Source organism: Balaenoptera ricei, chromosome 9 (assembly GCF_028023285.1).
Source record: "Balaenoptera ricei isolate mBalRic1 chromosome 9, mBalRic1.hap2, whole genome shotgun sequence".
In the NCBI taxonomy this organism is placed as follows: Eukaryota; Metazoa; Chordata; class Mammalia; order Artiodactyla; family Balaenopteridae; genus Balaenoptera; species Balaenoptera ricei.
The window spans coordinates 57,018,729-57,038,328 of record NC_082647.1 but is presented as its reverse complement, the minus strand read 5'-3'; the positions used below and the strand labels follow the sequence as shown (position 1 = coordinate 57,038,328).

Genomic DNA, 19,600 nt, shown 5'->3' with positions numbered 1-19,600 from the left:
GTGGAGAGGAGGTGAAATGGGTGAAGGGAGTCAAAAGGTACAAACTTCCAGTTATAAAATAAGTCATGGGGATATGATGTACATACAGCATGGTGACAATAACAACACTGTGTTGTATATTTGAAAGTTGTTAAGAGTAAATCTTAAAATTTTTCATCACAAGAAAAAAAGTTTGTAACTATGTATGGTGACAGGTGTTAACTGGACTTATTGTGGTGATCATTTTGCAATGGATACAAATATTGAATCATTATGTTGTACACCTGAAACTAATATGTTATGTCAATTATACTTCAATTTAAATTTTTTTTAAAAAGAAAAAAATTAAACAGGTATCCCATTCTGTTTGGGAACCCTTGCTTTCAGTTAGCCCTTCTTAAACGATCTTGTCCAGTGGGAAGGTTCCCCATAACAGCCATTGTAATTCTAGGTTGCCTTAGTAAGATTTTGCCATTTATGTATTTACAGCCTCCAGGACCGCAGTTCTTAGATATAAATTAGGCAGGTGTGCTGGAAGGTGGGGAGCTCAGTTCTCTGAGACTTGAGGACTCCACTTCTTTAGCTACACCTTGGGTCTCTCAAAGCCAAACTGCGTGGTGTTTTACAGTATACCTTGTTACATGGAAAATTTCTTGAGATTGGTAGGTGACCTAGTGTCAATCTAACCCATTCGGTGACCAACTTACCCTAGCAGAGGAGTCTTAGGTGGCCAGAGCTCTAACAGCTTTGCCCACCAATTTTGTAGCGCTGGCTTCCAAGATACCCATTAGTAATAGATCTATTATTTTTTTCTGAGAAGATTTCTTTATAGTGGTGGACACTCTAATGGCTTTAAATATTTCGAGTTCCGCCTACTTAAGATCTTGGTGTGCCGTTGGTGAAAAGAGCCTGATATTTCTCGTCTTAATTTAATGCCCCAAGTCCCCCAACGGTTTATACTTTGGACTTACCTTGAGGCTTTGTGAGTCTCCTAACAGCTGCTATCTTGCTTCCTTTAGATTGACAGGTACCCATTATTTTCCCTTGTTGAAATAATCCTAATTCAACCAGATTTACTGTTTCTGGCTGCCTCTGCAGTTCCTGATACCCGTCAGGACCTCCCCAAGGTACTTACCTTGTAGATGAGGTCGGCCACAAATCCAAATGCTGTCGCCCATTAGGTCTGGAGTTTCTTACATCCCAGTCTTCCACCCGGAAGGGTCCGGACAAACAAACTCGAAGAGCTCAGTAGGCAAAATAACGGGATCCCAGAGAGCGTCAAAGAGGCAGCGAACCCGAAGGGCTCCGAGGCTAACTTCACCTGAGTCCGGGAGCCTCCCGGCATCTCCAGCAGCTGTCTTCAGGACCCACCTCCTCACCAAAACTGTAAAGTGACAAAACTAAAACAACTTAGTAATGAATTTGATGTCCTTTAGTCAAGGGAAAACAATCCATAGATTTGGGGAGCGCAGTACCTCCCGGCAGCGCAGCCCTCTCCCAGAACGCTGGGCAGTTGTGAGTTTCACGCAGCCTTAAGAAGCAACGTGGAAACAGCCTGATTGGCCAGGAGGTGGGGATTTCTTTAGGAGGAGAGCAGCGTCTGTTGCTAAGGGTCAGTGAAATGAGCCACAGCTGAGCTAGCAGACTGTGACCGGTGTATATCAGCTTCCTTGACAGGTGAGGAATTGCCTTTACCAGGGCTAATTGGCATAGAAAGGCCTTTGATGATCTTCCTAAATTGCCCCAAAGCAGGATGCTAGCAGATCTCTTCCTCTCTTTGTAGAAACTGAAGCCTTTACCAGCTGAATTTTATATACTAAGAACGAGCCTGAGTAGTGGTTCTCCTTTCTGGCTGCACGTCAGAGTCACCTCAGGAAATTTAAACTTTTTTTTTTGTATTTTTAAGTTTTACTAGATTCTTTGGAACCTAATGAGGTCCCAGTCTTATCCCCACAGATACTGATTTACTTAGTTGCTTGTGGGAACTTTCCAGCAGGGTTTTTTTTTTGTGTCCTGTATTTTGTTTTTGTTGTTTTTAAAGCTCCAGAAGTGATTCTAATGTGTTCGTGATTCACTTATATAAAGGTGGGGGAGGGCAGTGGAATCTAAAAAATGTTCAAAATCCATATGATTAATTATTAAAATATAAAACGGGGATAACTGAGTGAGATATTTGTGAACCTGCTAGGTGCAAGGCACTTGCAAGTGCTCACGGAGGAGAATGAAAAGAAAATGAATTTTCCTTCAGCATGAGATTATGGTTTTGGCCTTTGTAAGTTCAGAACCTCTTAGTCGTGTTAATAGAGGCACAACCATGAGGACCACCAAGTACGGTGGTGCAGGACGTGCCCTGACGGACAGTCCTGGGTGAGTGGAGGATGGACTGCAGCCCTGGGACTCTCCCCCAGCCCTGAGGTGGCCGCCTTATTGAAACCCTCACAGACACCAACGTGTACTAATAGCAGCCCTGACATGAGGCCTGAATCACAAAGCTGCCCACTGCCTCCCTCTTCCAAATTTAGGGCACTGTAAGGACAAATCGGAATTTAAAATAAGAAGCTTAATTCCCTCTGTTGAAAATAAGGCAGGAGGTTTCCCTTTCTGTCAGAATACTTACCTTAGAAAACTTGTATTTTCTCAGTCTCTTTGAAATGTATCTTTTTAGAAACTAAATAAGCCTCTGTCCGTTTTGCGATCTAGTAATGTTTTTCTCAAGGACCTGGGTGCCATCTCTTTGAAATACAACTGTCAGGAGACATCACCCCTATCCTCCAGTTTCTGTGGGAGGATGGGAGCCAGACTTCAGTGCTCCAAGTTGTTAAAGTACCTCCTGTCATAAAGACGTTTGTCCCCCTGCCCACCATAAAGTCAATTAGCTAACGTAGGTGGTCACCCCAATCACCAGGTAAATTTAGGAAGAACTGTGTGTGATTAATGGTGCTGTCAAGTTCTCTTAAATGATGACTAGTTACTGTTTATCTTGAGAACCTGTATGTAATGACCACACCTGTGTGGCTGCATAAAAGGGTGAGGTTTCTTTCTGTCTTTGCAACCTCAGCCAGTTGCCTGTGATGAGCAGCACATTCTGGTTTAATCCTCAGTCAGTAATAAAAGTGTTTTCTTTTTCTACTACCTTTGTGGAGGGGATGTCTGAATTGAAAGTTTTTTCAAATTGCATTTCCCCAACAGCACCTCCACTCTCTATTCTAAAGTTACTGTCTTTTTCCACGCTCCCAATGCAAGGGGCCCAGGTTCGATGCCTGGTCAGGGAACTAGATCCCACATGCCGCAACTAAGAGTTCTCATGCCGCAACTAAAGATCCCACATGCCACAACTAAAAGAGCCTGCATGCAGCAACAAAGATCCCGCCTGCCGCAACTAAGACCCAATGCAGCCAAATAAATAAATAAATAATTTAATTAAGTTACATCTTTTTAACTCGCACCTTCCCTATCCACAGGGAGAAGTATTGAAGGTATAGAAGGTGTTTTTGTTATAAACTTGCTCCCTTCTACCCAGCTTCTGCTAAACAGGTGGAATATAGGAGTTATGGTAATTCCAAATGGTGATGACGTTACAAGAAGTTGAGGTTATGTTTGTAGCTTTTGTTTGTAACTGGGTAATTAATTCATGCCAGTCTGTCATGTTGAATAAGAAATACTGGTTAATGATTCCCACTTCTTTAACAGAAAAAAGAGAGAAAAAGAGAGTTGTTTGGTTTTTAATTTTGTATACACATTTTGACAGTTAGAAATTAAAGTTTTTTATAATACAATCTATTCATCTTTCCCTTTGTGATATCATTACTTTTCAATTTAAAAAAATTTATCAAAGTAATACATGTACATAGTTTTTATAAAAAGAAGGCCAAGTAATTCTAAATAGCTTGTAACGAAAAACAGCAGTTTCTTGCTTTATCTTTCAGTGTCTCAGTAACTCTACCAGTCAGGATTTGATTAGAGAAACAGAGCCACTAGGAATGAAATAGAATAAAGTATCTATTATAGAGATTTTACCTTACACAACTGTGGGAGCCCGCTGAACAGTCTGTATAAGGTTTCTGCTTCTGAGTCTGGGCTGGGGCCTAAAATCAGCAGGGCAGGCAGTCTGAAAAGGAAGATGGATTTGAAGTGGAGGAGAGCGCTGCCTCAGCCTCTCACCCCCTTGGCGACAAGGCTGGGAACATAGTCTGGGGCCTCATCAGCGCAGGCCTTCCATCACAGGAGAAAAGCTATGGATCTACGCTGTGAGTAACAGGAGCCGTTTGGTGTTTGTTAAGGAGGAATATGAAAATTCGATCTTTATTTTAAAAGATATTACACAAGTATCTAGGATTTATAAACAAATGGTCCATATATACACTGGTTTTTAAATATTTCATTTTAATAAATACCTTGTGTTAAGTGTTCATGTGATCTATCAGCCATTCTTTGAGTTTCCTAATATCTATTACATACTGACGACGAATCTGTCATTCCAAATTATGAGTACTACAACAGTGGTGTCTTCTATTTACACCATTTTGTGGTAGAAAGCCCTATTTAATTGTTTAAACGAAATAAATAAATGCATGAAATAAATCCAAAGTAAATACATTGTGAAAAATACATTTTAATCCAAAAGTCTGAATATTAGCATTTAGTTATTTACAATGGTATTTACAATCAATTTTACTATAACTTTTGTGAAGAGAGAGATAACTACGTACATAGAGCTATCTGTCTACAACATACAAACCATAACTTCCTTACAACATACAAACATTAACTGTGTAGAAAAATGGTAACAGTTAAAACTCCTACAATTCAAAATCATCATAATTAAATTAGATCCTGACAAATTTTGCCGGGGTTGAGAAATAATGGTCCAGTCAGAACAGGAGAGGAAGCAAGTGTGTGCAAATCCCACTTCTTCCCTCTTTTAAATTGTTGCTCCCTTACTTAGCTGACCTACACTTGAAGTAAAACCTGTCCCTGAATTCTGAATAGAATTCCTGTGCCTGGACTTCTAAGTCCCAGACATTGTTTTAGGCCTGTTAGTATGAGTACACAGCAGATGGTTTTAACTTTGGGGTGGGCTTTTTTTAGATATCAGTGCTAATGATTAATCATTTTTATGACTGCCCAATGTTTGTTCTAATGGTGGTCAAGAAACTACTGCTCAGGGATGCCTGAACAGTACGTTTCCTGTGTGTTTTTAGTGAAGTTGTCTGTCTGAACTATAAACTTAATGTTTTGATCAAGCCTCACTCTGACTGAGAAGGTAGGTGAGAGCAGTGAAGAGCAGCTCTATTAAGATCAACCAAATGATTCTGAAGCCCTGCTTACTACAGAAGAACCGGATGAAAGTTTTAAAAAGCCTAGGCTAATAACATCATCCACCAATCACTTTCCTTAAGGTTAAAGCAGCCAACAGTCTGTCACAGCATTTTCTAGATGATAAAATAAAGCTTTTTTTTAACTTGGTGATAGATACTGTTGATCATGGCTACATTTTATTTGATTCAGCCCTTGGTTAGAAATTCAAACCTTAATTAATATTTTATTCTTGTAGAAAAATACAATCCATTTTATGAGTTTCTAGAAATAAATTATGGAGAAAAATAGATACTACCTGTTCCTAATGGTCTCCTTGGAAATTACAGTCTTTGCCTGGGAGGATACACACACTTAATGTGTATGTAATATTTAACTTCAAAATATATTTAATTCTTTTCTATCTCTTTTAATTTTCTAAGTGACTAGTAATAAACAAGCTAATGATTACTGGGCAGTAGAGAAAAAACTTTTTAGTCATTTTTCCATCCAAGAATTTCATTAAAGAAACAAATGGCATGTCTTACGGTAGTACAAATACAAGACAACTGGAAATCCATGTTCACTTTTTAAACTACAAATGGGTGGCAACTGTTTCCTTAATAGTTATTGCAGGAGTAGGTCCAACATGAGTCCATATATAGCCCTTCTCTGGTCTGGTGGGAACTGTGGGAAATGGTGATGAACGTGACTTGAAATATTCAGAAGGTGCATGACAAACAAATTCCAAGTATTCCATCTTCCTTGGAAGATCCTCCTCTGGTCCTAGAAGGCAGCCAACATTCACATTTTTGAAGATATATATCATTTCCATAAAATGTTAAAATTCCTAGATACTAGGAGAAACTGGTCTGGTGGTAACTTGACATTAGCCCTTGAAACATATATTATTTTGAAGTTACTTTCCATCATTTTTTTCTGCTTTAACTGCTTAAGGAATATAGCATTCTCCCCAAAATATAACTCAATATAGAAAGGATTCTAAAAATAATATTTAGCCTTATATAGTGTTTATTATGTCGACACTGTTCTAAGTACTTGATATATATATCAACACTTTGAATCCTCACAACAACCCTCTGAGTTAGGCACTATTATTATTCCCATTTTACATGAGGAAATAAGGCAAGAGAGATCAAGGAACCTGTCCGAGATCACATAGTTAGTAAGTGGCTGTCCTAGGAACCCAGACAGTCTAGTTCCAGAGTCTGTGCTCTGAACCTTTATGCTATTCTGTCTCCTTTACAATCTGAGGATTAGGAAGAGGAGGTGAGACAGAAGCCCTAGAGGTGATTCAGTCATGTTACTGCCTCTGCTGACAATCCTGTCTGATAGAACAGGTTAATGAAAGTTCACTCTTCTATGTATCAATACTTACAAGCAGAAGACTAAAACTGCTTGGTCATGTATCAAACTTGACATTCAGCTGGGAATAATAGTGGTACTTTACTTGTCCTTGAGTTCTCTCTGAAAAAAACCTTTTGCATCTTTTTTCTTAGAATGGAAAAGTAACGTATGCCCATTGCAGAAAGGTTGAAAAGTTTGGGGTAATTTTAAAACTCTGAACACTTTCAAAATTCTATTTATCAACAACTTCTTCTTGTGAGTCTATGTCAAGAACCAATTCTTTGGTCAGCCTTGAAATCAATGAGTACAGTGGCTGCCATTTCAACTACCAACAATGATATAAAAGGTTGCAAAAGGTCTAGGATGATGTGTGTGACATCTAGAGGGACACATAATGAAAATTTGTAAGATCTTAGACATAAATGTGACAGTTCCTCTAGAAATCAATTTTGAGTAAATTTTTATATGTTACCTAAATAACCTAGTTCTTGAGCAATAAATTCTTTTAATAGAGTTTAACCCTGGGTCACTCGGAAAAGTCTTATCCACACAGCATTTTAGTACGTGCGTACTGCCCCGGAACTCAAAGTAACATATAGCCCTCAAACCCCAGCTATATAAATTTCATATTTTCTATAATAATCTCTACTTTTTTGTACTTAACGCTTCTCCGTTATGGACTGAATTGTATCTCGCCAAATTCATATGTTGAAGTCCTAATCCCTAATGTGATAATATTTGGAGATAGGGCCTTTAGAGAGAGAATTAAGGTTAAATGAAGCCATAAGGGTGGGGCTCTAATCCAACAGGACTGGTGTCCTTATAAGAAGAGGAAGAGATGCCATGAGTGCACACACACAGAGGAGAAAAGGTGGCTGTCTACAAGCCAGGAAGAGAGCTCTCACCAGAAACCCACTCTGACAGCACTTTAGGACTTCCAGCCTCCAGAACTGTGAGAAAATAAATTTCTGTTGTTTAGTCCACTCAGTTTATGGTATTTTGTCATGGCAGCCCAAGCAGATGAATATACTTTCACATAATAATGGAAAATTAACTGGGTTCAAGAACCTGTCTGTACCTGTCAAACTCACCTATGATGTAGGATGCAGGATCAAATTGGTCCCTTGGGCTAGAGAGAGTGGGAATGAGCCACGTCAGTGCTGCACTCTTCTCACAATACTGGTCCTGGATAAAACCCCTGATCTGAGCATAGTAGGGTTTTCCATCTTGTTCGTCAATTACAGAAACAACATCTCCAATTTGGTAATAGACTCCCTGGGGGAAGTAGAAGATAACCCCATATTTAAAATAAAAATAGGAGGTGGAGTCAAGATGGTGGTGTGGGAAGACGTGGAGTTAGCATCTCCCCACAACTAGGGCGCCTGCCGGCCAATGGTGGGGGACTCTGACGCCCAAGGAGACAGGAGGAACCCCAAAGTGAACTGGTAGGACGTAGGGGGACTGAGGGGGAAGGAGAAGTGGAAGCCAGACAGGATTGGCGCCCCTGAGGCTGGGCAGATCAGGAGAGGCAGGTGGGAGGGACTCTCCAGGAAGAGCGGGAAAGGAGCGGAGGGCGATTGCCCCGCCCACTCGGGCCCTGAGAGCCTGCTGAGCTCCCAGGCCCGTCCCCTGCACTCCAAAGCCCCCTCCAGGTCTCATGGGTCCTTGGGGGCATAGGAGGGCAGCCAAGGGGAGAACAGGAGAGGCAGGTGGGAGGGGCCCTCCGGGAGGAGCGGGAGAGGAGTGGAGGGCAACTGCCCCACCCACTTGGGCATGAGGAGCCTGCTGAGCTCCCAGGCTGGTCCCCTGCCCTCCAAACCCCCCTCCAGGCTGCGTGGGTCCTTGGTGCCATAGGAGGGAGGCCGGGGAGATCAGGAGAGGCATGGGGGAGGGGCCCTCCCAGACTGGAGGAGCAGGAGAGGAGAGGAGGGCATTTGCCCAGTCCACTTGAGCCCAGGAAGCCTGCTGGGCTCCCAGAGGAGGTCCCCTGCCCTCTGAGACCAGGGGCAGGGGGCATGCCTGGACCCCTTCTGTTCCTTGAGCCTAAGCCCCACCCCCCACAGCCCCCAGGGCCTTTTCCAGCCCTGTGGGTCCTAAGCATAGGCCCTGCCCACCACCCAAACTTCACCCTTGCTTAGGCCCCACCCACCCTCCACAGCCAAGGCCTTCCCACACCCCTCCTTTTTTATTTCTTTTCCCTCCTCCTCTTTTTTTACTATTGTGGTACTGATGTACCTTCCAGTTGTTGATTAATCTATATTTTTATTTTTATATTCTTCCTAACATATCTGTTAGTTTCCTAGTCTAATTTTATTTTTTACTTTGTTATTGTTCTTTTTTTTTTTTTTTTTCCACTCCAGGCGGCTTGTGGGATCTTGGTTCAAGAGCCTGGGGTTGGGCCAAAGCTCCTGCAGTGGAGCTCCAAGTCCAAACCACTGGACTAACAGAGAACCTCAGACCCCAGGGAATATTCATCGGAGTGAGGTCTCACGGAGTTCCTCATCTCAGCACCAAGACCCATCTCTACCCAACAGCCTATAAACTCCAGTGTTGGAAGCCTCAGGCCAAACAACCAGTAAGACAGGAACACAATCCCACTCATTTAAAAAAAAAAAAAAATGAGACGGCAAAAAAAAATGTCACAGATGAAGGAGCAAGGTAAAAACCTAAAAGACCAAATAAATGAAGAGGCAATAGGCAATCTACCTGAAAAAGAATTCAGAGTAATGACGGTAAAGATGATCCAGAATCTTGGAAATAGAATGGAGGAACGAGTTGAGAAAATACAAGAAATGTTTAACAAAGATCTAGAAGAACTAAAGAACAAACAAACAGAGATGAACAACACAACTGAAATGAAAAATACACTAGAAGGAATCAGTAACAGAATAACGGAGGCAGAAGAACGAATAAGTGAGCTGGAAGACAAAATGGTGGAAATAACTGCCGAGGAGCAGAAGAAAGAAAAAAGAATGAAAAGACTTGAAGACAATCTCAGAGACCTCTGGGACAACACTAAACGCACCAACATTCGAATTATAGGAGTTCCATAAGAAGAAGAGAAAAAAAAAGTGTCTGAGAAAATATTTGAAGAGATTACAGTTGAAAACTTCCCTAACATGGGAAAGCAAATAATCACTCATGTCCAGAAAGCACACAGAGTCCCATACAGGATAAACCCTAGGAAAAACACACCAAGACACATATTAATCAAACTAACAAAATTTAAATTCAAAGAAAAAATATCTAAAAAAAGCAAGGGAAATATCTAAATATCTAAAAGCAGCAAGGGAAAAACAAAAAATAACATACAAAGGAATCCTCATAAGGTTATCAGCTGATTTTGCAGCAGAAACTCTGTAGGCCAGAAGGGAGTGGCAGGATATACTTAAAGTGATGAAAGAGAAAACCCTACAACCAAGATTACTCTACACAGCAAGGATCTCATTCAGATTCCATGGAGAAGTCAAAAGCTTTTCAGACAAGCAAAAGCTAAGAGAATTCAGCACCACCAAACCAGTGCTACAACAAATACTAAAGAAACTTTTCTAAGCGGGAAACACAAGAGAAGAAAAAGACCCACAAAAACAAACCCAAAACAATTAAGAAAATGGTAATAGGAACATACATATCAATAATAACCATGAATGTAGATAGATTAAATGCCCCAACCAAAAGACACAGACTGGCTGAATGGGTACAAAAACAAGACCCATATATACGTTGTCTACAAGAGACCCACTTCAGACCTAGGGACACATACAGACTGAAAGTGAAGGCATGGAAAAAGATATTCCATGCAAATGGAAATCAAAAGAAAGCTGGAGTAGCAATACTCATATCAGATGAAATAGACCTTAAAATAAAGACTGTTACAAGAGATAAGGAAGGACACTACATAATGATCAAAGGATCAATCCAAGAAGAAGGTATAACAATTATAAATGTTTATGCACCCAACATAGGAGCACCTCAATACATAAGGCAAATGCTAACAACCATGAAAGGAGAAATCGACAGTAACACAATAAGAGTAGGGGAATTTTAACACCCCACTTACACCAGTGGACAGATCATCCAATCAGAAAATAAATAAACACAAGCTTTAAATGACACAATAGACCAGATAGATCTAATTGATATTTACAGAACATTCCACCCAAAAGTGGCAGAATACACTTTCTTCTCAAGAGCACATGGAACATTCTCCAGGACAGATCACATCTTGAGTCACAAATCCAGCCTGGGAAAATTTAAGAAAATTGAAATCGTATCAAGCTTCTTTTCTGACCACAATGCTATAAGAGTGGAAATCAATTACAGGAAAAAAAAACTGTAAAAACCACAAATACATGGAGGCTAAACAGTGCGCTACTAAATAACCAAGAGATCACTGAAGAAATCAAAGAAGAAATTAAAAAATACATAGAAACAAATGACAATGAAAACACGAAGACCCAAAACCTATGGGACGCAGCAAAAGAAGTTCTAAGAGGGAACTTTATAGCAATACAATCTCACCTCAAGAAACAAGAAAAATCTCAAATAAACAATCTAACCCTACACTTAAAACAACTAGAGAAAGAAGAACAAAGAAAACCCAAAGTCAATAGAAAGAAAGAAATCATAAAGAGCAGAAATAAACAGAAATGAAGAAAACAATAGCAAAGATCAATAAAAGTGAAAGCTGGTTCTTTGAGAAGATAAACAAAATTGATAAACCCTTAGCCAGACTCATCAAGAAAAAAAGGGAGAGGACACAAATCAATAAAATTAGAAATGAAAAAGGAGAAATCACAACTGACACTGCAGAAATACAAAGGATTAAAGAGACTACTACAAACAACTGTATGGCAATAAAATGGACAACCACGAAGAAATGGACAAATTCTTGGAAAGGTACAATTTTGGGATACTGAACCAGGAAGAATTAGAAAATATAAACAGCCCTATCACAAGTAATGAAATTGAAACCATAATTAAAAATCTTCCAACAAACAAAAGTCCAGGACCTGATGGCTTCACAGGCGAATTCTAACAAACATTTAGAGAAGAGCCAACACCAATCCTTTCAAACTCTTCCAAAAAGTTGCAGAGGGAGAAACACTCCCAAATTCATTTTACGAAGCCACCATCACCCTGATACCAAAACCAGAAAAAGATATCACAAAAAAAGAAAATTATAGACCAATATCACTGATGAACATAGATGCAAAAATCGTGAACAAAATACTAGCAAACAGAATCCAACAGCACATTAAAAGGGTCATACACCATGATCAAGTGGGATTTATCCAAGGGATGCAAGGATTCTTCAATATATGCAAATCAATCAATGTGATACACCACCTTAACAAATTAAGGAATAAAAACTATATGATCATCTCAATAGATGCAGAAAAAGCTTCTGACAAAATTCAACACCTATTTATGATAAAAGCTCTCCAGAAAATGGGCATAGAGGGAACCTATCTCAACATAATAAAGGCCATGTATGACAAACCCACAGCAAGCATCATACTCAATGGCTCCACACCATACATTTTCATTTTAAAAACGATTCCCATAACCTACATTAAAAAATACTTAAGATCCTCATATTGTATTTCAATAGGCAACTTCCTCTCCCAACTCAGCTCTGGATGAGATGTTTTATAATAGCCACCTACAGGGAAAAATAACTTAGAAAGGAGCAAAAACCACAATCACACCTTATACAGAGTAGCAGAGACTTTTAGACTAACCGAGCATTTTAGTAGCACATTATACAATAAATTCAAACCTTCCTTCAGTAACTACAGATGCTCACCTTGTAGAAGATTGATTCTGCAGTGATTATGGTGGAAACTGACTCAGGGGCTTTGATGGGCTGTGAAAAAACAAAAGTAAAAATATTAGCACATTCGTAGTGTGTGTGTGTGTGTGTGTGTGTGTGTGTGTGTGTAGCGTGTACAGGCATTTTTCCAGCCATATATGAGAGTTCTGTAATTTAAGAAATACTAAAGTTGTTGTTTGGTGACAAGAACTGCAGTAAAAAAGAAAAGAAAAGGAAAAAAAAAGCTTTTCTGATCGTGTGGCAAAGCCTGGTCCGAATACTTCTGCTGCCTTTACCTTAAAAATTGCTGAGCCCCAGAGGACCGGCTCCTGACTATGTGGCTGAAATCTAACAGAAGCCCTCTCAGAGCTTTATTACACATTCTAGTTATTAAAAAATCTGGCTCTAATGGCCTGAGCATGACGGAGGTGGGAATAATAAAAAACGTGTCTCCTCATTTTCCATCTCCACTTAACTATGGAACTAGTTATGACAGTATCATCAGAACTAATTTTCTAGCAAGCCTGAACCAAGGCCAAAGGAAACTTTCTTGGGAGTTCTTAGTAACTTGCCACCACTCAACCATCATTGAAATTCCTTCCTAAGCTGTAACACACACTTTCACGCCACAACACAGTAACTAGGCCTTCCCAAATATGTCTTGGTATTACCCCTAAAGAAAGGGGTTGTTAGAGAAATTGATATTAAAATACTGGCAGAGAACATATTCCACCATACTTCAGAGGAAAACGTGTTTAAGAGCATTTAAGTGTATACACCTATAATCCAATATTTACATGTTTTGTCTAGTCAATAAACACCTCATTTTAGAAAACTGAATTATAAAAATCTTAAATAAATTAGGGGCAACTATTCTGAACAAGAAAAAGGGTCCACAATCTGCACAAGAATATAACGCAAGGCCTCTCTGAGTTTTTTAAATGAACACACCCAACTTCAGAAATGCCTTCACTGGTAAGTGAAGCATTCCTGTTCTGAAAGCAAAGAGTACCATACTGTGGTTTTTAAAAAATAGTATATAATGCATTGCCCGTTGTGTTTGACCACTGTCCCTTGTATTTACAAAAACAATGAGAATTTACTGCAACAAAAATATGCTTTCCACTACCCCCGCACAAGTCTTTCGACCATCTATTTTCTTATAGAAGAAGAGATAAAGATTTAGTAAAATTTTTCATTCATATTCATCAAGTTGATCATTATAAATCAGTAAGAAACGTCTTCTGGGGCCATAATAACAAACAAATATGGAAGTGAATGAGTTCCAGTATTATTATTTACTTAGAGCTTTAAGAATGAAAAAAAAAAAGTTTTCCCAGTATACCTCGCCACACCAAGAACTATAACCCCATCTCATCTTTTCCAGAGAATCCAGTAAAATGCGCTCGAGGTTTAGGTTTCTTTTAGAATATTTTATATTTCCCAGAGGAAAAAAAAAAAGTTAAAAAAACAGAGAAAGAGTTTTATTAACTTTATAAACAGTAAGCCTCCTACAACAGAGCTCACTCCCTTTTAGAAAGTCTGGACCAGTCCCCAGAACACTACAGAATAGCTGCCAAGAGCAGAGTTCAAGTTCAGGGATGAGAGATGAAGGCAGTGGCAGGACACACTACACACACAATGCCATTACAGTACAAGACACTGTCCACAATCATCTTACATTTTTTAACTTAAAAATATGTCTTCTCCCTTTTCCTTTAGTGGAAACTTTCTTTTCAGCAGCTGGAGCAGATTTGTATTTAGTGTTTCTGAGCCGAGCAGACCTCCTGTGAATTTCCTGCTTACTCTGTTACATAAACAATTAAAGAACAAAAAAGAGAAAGAAATAAAAAGTGCAGAAAGGTTGCTGTCCCGATACGAACATCTTACAAGGATCCCAGAGTATGCACTTTAAACGATCATTTAAAAATTAAGTAAGAGTGCACCTTTTCTTTTTATGCCGGGTAATCACGCGAACTGGCCTAATTCAAACAGGGAGAGCCTTAGGCAAGCATCTCCAGAGCATCCAAAAAGGTGTGAGCTACTTGTAATAGGTCAAGGGGCAGCAACAAGAGTAAGTCAGTCCAGGCCAAGGCAAGAACTATTCATCGGTTGTGTTTATAACAGAAAAATGCTTAAAAACTCAACTCTCCTACGCCAGAGAACGGGTTTGGTATGCCACCTTCTGCAATGTAATACTTATGCTGCCATTGAAAATGATGACATGATAATCTTAATAACACGACATTATGACAAAATGAACTTTATTAACAGGTAAAGAGGTCCAGTAGCATGACCCTGCTGACATCTCTATGTATACGTGTGTATACTGAGATGTCTGGTTGCTATTCAAAACATTACAATGGGGGGATTTCTGAAGCGTTTTCACTTTTCTTGCTTCTCTAGCCTTTCAATTTCTCACAAGAAAAGGTGCTGAGAATGGGCCGAACCAAAGACCATGTTCTCAACCGGGATGGGAAGGGGCGGCCCGGCCCAGTATGAGCACGGCGATCCCGGGAGGCCCCCGCCCGCCCCCTCCGCGCCCACCCGGCCTCCGCCCGCCAAGCGCCCGGTCGACCTCCGCCGGAGGGAGGGGCCGGAGGAGCTCACCTGCTTGCCGCCCCCGCCCCCGTTGCTCTGCGGAGGGGCGGCCGAGGTGCTGGCGAAGGTCGCCGCGCCGAAGCCGCCACCGCCGCCACTGCCCCCCGTCCCGCCGGCCGCCCCCGAGCCGGCGCCCCCGCCGCCCGCGCCGCCCCGGCCCGTGCAGTGGTGGCAGAGGATCTCCCCCTGCGGGCCCTTCTTCCACATGGAGGACGATGTGGTCTTGCAGACGCTGCAGGTGGGCTTCAGGCCCAGTGGCATCGTGGCCGGCTCGGGCGGCCCCCGCGGGCGCAGCGACACGGGAATGGCGACCGCCGGCCTTCGGCGGCCCGCTGGCCGACCCGTCACTCCCAAAAACAGAAAGAGCGGCGCGGGCGCGGCGCCGAGCTGTCCACTCTGGGACCAGGCCGCGGCCGCCGCCCCCTGGAGGCAGGAAGCCTGCTGCGCTCCACCGCCCTCACCAGCCCCCAACGGCCCCGGCGCCGGGAGGCGGGGCCGGGGCGGGGCCTGGCCTGGGAGGAAAGCCGAGCCTTGGCCTGGGGAGGCTTCCGGCGATGGGTGGGGCCCGCGCACAGGCCGGCCCGCCTGACCGGAAGTGCCCCGCCCGGGACTCCTGGGACAGAGGACGGTTCGCGGACTTTACGGTCTTAGGCCTAAGATTGACTACTAAAATACTTAAGGCTCAAGTATATCTAAAGTTCAGATAAGCAACGAATAACTTTTTAATATGAGTGTATCCCATGCAGTATTCGTTGTTTATCTGAATTCAAATGTAACTGGGCATCCTGTATTTTTATTTGTTAAATCTGGCACTCCTACTTAGGACCCCTTTACACTCTTTAAAGTTATAACTTAGACCCCCAAATACGTTTGCTTATAAGGGTTATATCCATGGACATTTGTGTATTTGGAGTTGAAACATTTTAAAGCCAAAGATGCCACGCATACGTTCATTGGCCCTTGAATGACAGTGTTCGTAACCTCTGAACCGTACGCCAGGGACAGAGTGCTGGTTTGGTATTGTTGGGGAACAGATTTGCCCCAAGAACCCCCAGAAAGGGTCTTGGGACCTCCGTGGACCGTACTCGAGGACAGCTGGCTCAGGACAAGGGTGTCATGAGAATCCAGCCTCTATTAATGTCGCTGGTCAGTACAGGCCTGGCCAGAGAAACGAGTCACCCCTCAGCCTCACTTAGTGCAGCAGTGGTTGCATACCTGTCTTCAAGATCCTGGGTTTTCTAGACTTGATGTTCTTGGACAGATCATGATGAATATGTTGGTGGAGTGCTGGGCGAAGAGGAAGAAGAAAACTGTATTGAATGCCTTATGATGTCGTGAAACCGCATTTAGTGCTTATGCCAGTCGTGGAACAAGATATTATCCCTATTTTACTGTTAACTGATGATCAACAGAGGGACCGTGATTTGGCCAGTTGCCCACATGGCCACTGGTCTTGGAAGCACATTTGGACAGGCCTTTGAAGCAGCTCTGGGTCCTGAGTTGTGGCTCGGTCATCCTGGCTCTGAGTCTAGGATTCTCCAATAGTAAAACAAAATATTAACTGCTTTCCAGACCATTATGGGGTTTAAGACCAATTGTGAAAGTGGTTGAGGAGAGTAGGTACACAGTGTTGTCTCCTTATTGTAGAACAATGCACTCTGTGAGGGGTGTCTAGGTACTAAATTCCATGCTCCCTGATATAGCTCTCCCTCTAGTGCACCTGTCTTTGCACTTCATCTCCAAATTACTGCCTCTCATTCACTGAAGACTTAGGCCCTTGGCTCACCAGCTTCCTCTCCACCAAAGGACACCATCCTGGGTCCGGTCCATATCCACATGTGTAACCACTCAACACACTCTTTTCTCCACTCCTCCTCATCCCAACACCTCCATCTCCTGTCCTTGCCAGCTCCCATAGCTCCTGGTCACACCCTCTACCCTTCTGAGATCATCAGGAAGAACTACATTTTTTTCCTGGTTTTAAAAAAAAAAATTTACAACCTTTTAGAATTAAGTATAATACACATACTGTAAAGTATCCAGTGCACCTGTGTACAGGTTGATTATCACAAAGTCACCGCACTCAGACAACCAAATAAAGAAATAGAACATTACTACCACAAAAGCCCCTCACTTGCTCTTTATCCAGAGATAACCACTATACTGATTTATAACACTGTAGATTTTGTAGATTCCCTTTGTCAGGGTAAGGAGGGTTCCTTCTATTCCTATTTTCATCATGAATGTGTAGAATTTTATCAAATAGTTTTCTGTATGAGACAATCATAATGCTTTTTCTTCTTTATCTATTAATGTGTGGACTACACGGATAGATTTCTGAATGTTAAATTAATACTGCCACTCCTGGAATGAATCCAACTTGGTCATCATATACTATTCTTTTCACATATTGCTGGATTTGCTTTATTAATATTTTAAGATTTTTGTATCTATGTTCACGAGTGAGATAGGCTTATAATTCTCCTTTCTTGTAATATCTTTGTCAGACTTTTGCATCAAGGTCATGTCAGCCAAAGTAGGGGCTTTGGATTTTACTCTGAGTGAGACAGGAAACCATTCGAAGCTCTTCTACTTGCTGATATGAAAAGATCTCAGACATAATTAGGAGGGAAAAAAGCAATTTATAGAACAGTGTATAGAACATGATCACTGTGTGTAAATTAAAAATCTGTGTGAGTGTGGTGTGTACTTTTTTTAGTTATTTAGACAAAAAACTGTGGACAATTGATGCTAACAGAAGTGGTGAGGGAGAGAGGCTTTCACTTTTCTTTTTGCACCCTTTTTTATCATTTGAAATATTTTTTTACCACATTACATGTTACTTCTATTTTAAAAAAAGAATAAAAAGAGGAGAAAGTATCAAATGGAAAATAAGGAAATAGGCAGTTTCTTGGTCCTAAATATCCTCTCCTAGCCAGAGGTCCTGGGGCACAGTGGACAGTACCGAGTTCAAGGACTGGCAAGCAGACCTCCTCTCTGCAGCTCAGTCCCTTGTCTGTAAGTCGACAATTGTCCACCTCAGTGCTGCATGAAGATTTGGTCAATTATCATGCTTGGCACATAGTTCTCAGTCAATACATGGGGCTTCTCCTACAAGCAGCAAAGCTATAGTATCACAAAACTCCTGTGCAGATGTAGTGGAGTGTTAATAGAATAGAGCAGTGTGCTATAAGGATAAATAGGACTACGTGGCAGAGATGGTGACTGGGGCAGGGGAAGGGGGGGTGTTGGGAGGTGAGAGAAATGGGTAGGAGAAAAGGATTCAGGAAGGCACTGTCAACGAAGGCTCTGACCCAATCCCCTGCTCCTTCCTGGGTGCCTCAGGAAGACCAGGAGCCACAATTGGCCAGGCCAGGGCTCCCTGAGGTGCCAAGGGAGAGATCTCAGATTGATATAAGGAGAGAGCGATACCTAGCTCAGACCCAGAGGAAGGGTCCGATTGGAGCACATAGAGATAATTTGGTACCTATGGGGATGTGCAAGAAAATTCTGCTGGTGGGGTGTGTCTGTGTGTGTGTGTGAGTGTGTAAGCTGTGAATATAGAAATAAATACCTCCCAAGGTCTTAACATTCACACTAAGGGAAAGAAAGAAAGCTGAGTTCCCCAGGGGACTATCACTGTCAGCATGCAGTCTAATTTGCATAATTTAGGTGTTGCATAGTTCAGTAATTAAAACTCTTTGGGAAAAAAAAAAAAGGCAGATGCATAAAATGTATCCCAGGGCCAGTTTCTAAGAGATGATATTCACCACATTTTGTGTCTTGGTGCATATGGGCAGCATAGGGTTCCTTGCCCACTCACGCTCTTGTCCTGCATATCTCAGGGGCACAAGGTCACTGAGTGGAGACTCATAGGGTTGATGTGGGGATTCAGTGAGTTAGTACACATGAGGTTGTAAACAACTTTTTCATCTGGTCAGTGCCTGATTTAATGTTAACTCTGAGGCTGATAAGACAGGAGGAGGCTTTCTTTTGACCAGGCTGGTCAAGTCATTAGTTATACCCCTCTCCCCCAGCTGTAATCCTGGGAAAAATGCAATTAACTCAAGTGGCCTCTTAACACTGACAAACTAGAGAAAGAGAGCTTGTGGACTGGACAGAGAGAGAATGAGTGAGACCTATGGAACTGCAAGAAGGGAGAAAGAGTCAGGGCAGGTATTCTTGCCTTTTCGTCTTTTATCCTCAGGAGGGGCGTCATGACAGCACCGTCTCTCACTGCACTCTAACCTTCTGTGTGTAACCCAACGGAGCTACTTTCTATTTTGCGTGTGTGCCCCATGGTTCCCATGCCCGTGCCTTGGCTCAGGGTGTTCTCTTTGCCGGGAATGTGCTTCCTCTCAACGCGTCACACCCGGCCGTACCCAACTTCCCAGAATCAGCTCAGGCATCACTTCCTCCAGGAAGCCTCATTCCAGGACTCACGTGTCCTTTCTCCCCTCCCCCCAATTAAGTAGCTGTTCCTTGCGGTGGCTATTCCCTCCTTCCACCTTAGGGTACACCTCTGTACCTGTGTCTCCTTCA

General features: G+C 42.0%; 1 protein-coding gene across 1 annotated transcript; it reads right to left on the bottom strand.

Moving 5' to 3' along the window:
• Nucleotides 1–4,571: 4,571 nt before the first annotated feature.
• GATAD1 (GATA zinc finger domain containing 1) lies at nucleotides 4,572–15,503 on the bottom strand. The gene is made up of 5 exons (XM_059933819.1): nucleotides 15,068–15,503; nucleotides 14,139–14,264; nucleotides 12,452–12,511; nucleotides 7,734–7,917; nucleotides 4,572–6,060 (listed from the first exon to the last, which is right to left on the bottom strand). Exons 1-5 carry the CDS (start codon nucleotides 15,317–15,319, stop codon nucleotides 5,870–5,872), a joined length of 813 nt encoding a protein of 270 aa, XP_059789802.1. The 5' UTR covers nucleotides 15,320–15,503; the 3' UTR covers nucleotides 4,572–5,869.
• Between the last annotated feature and the right edge of the window lie 4,097 nt (nucleotides 15,504–19,600).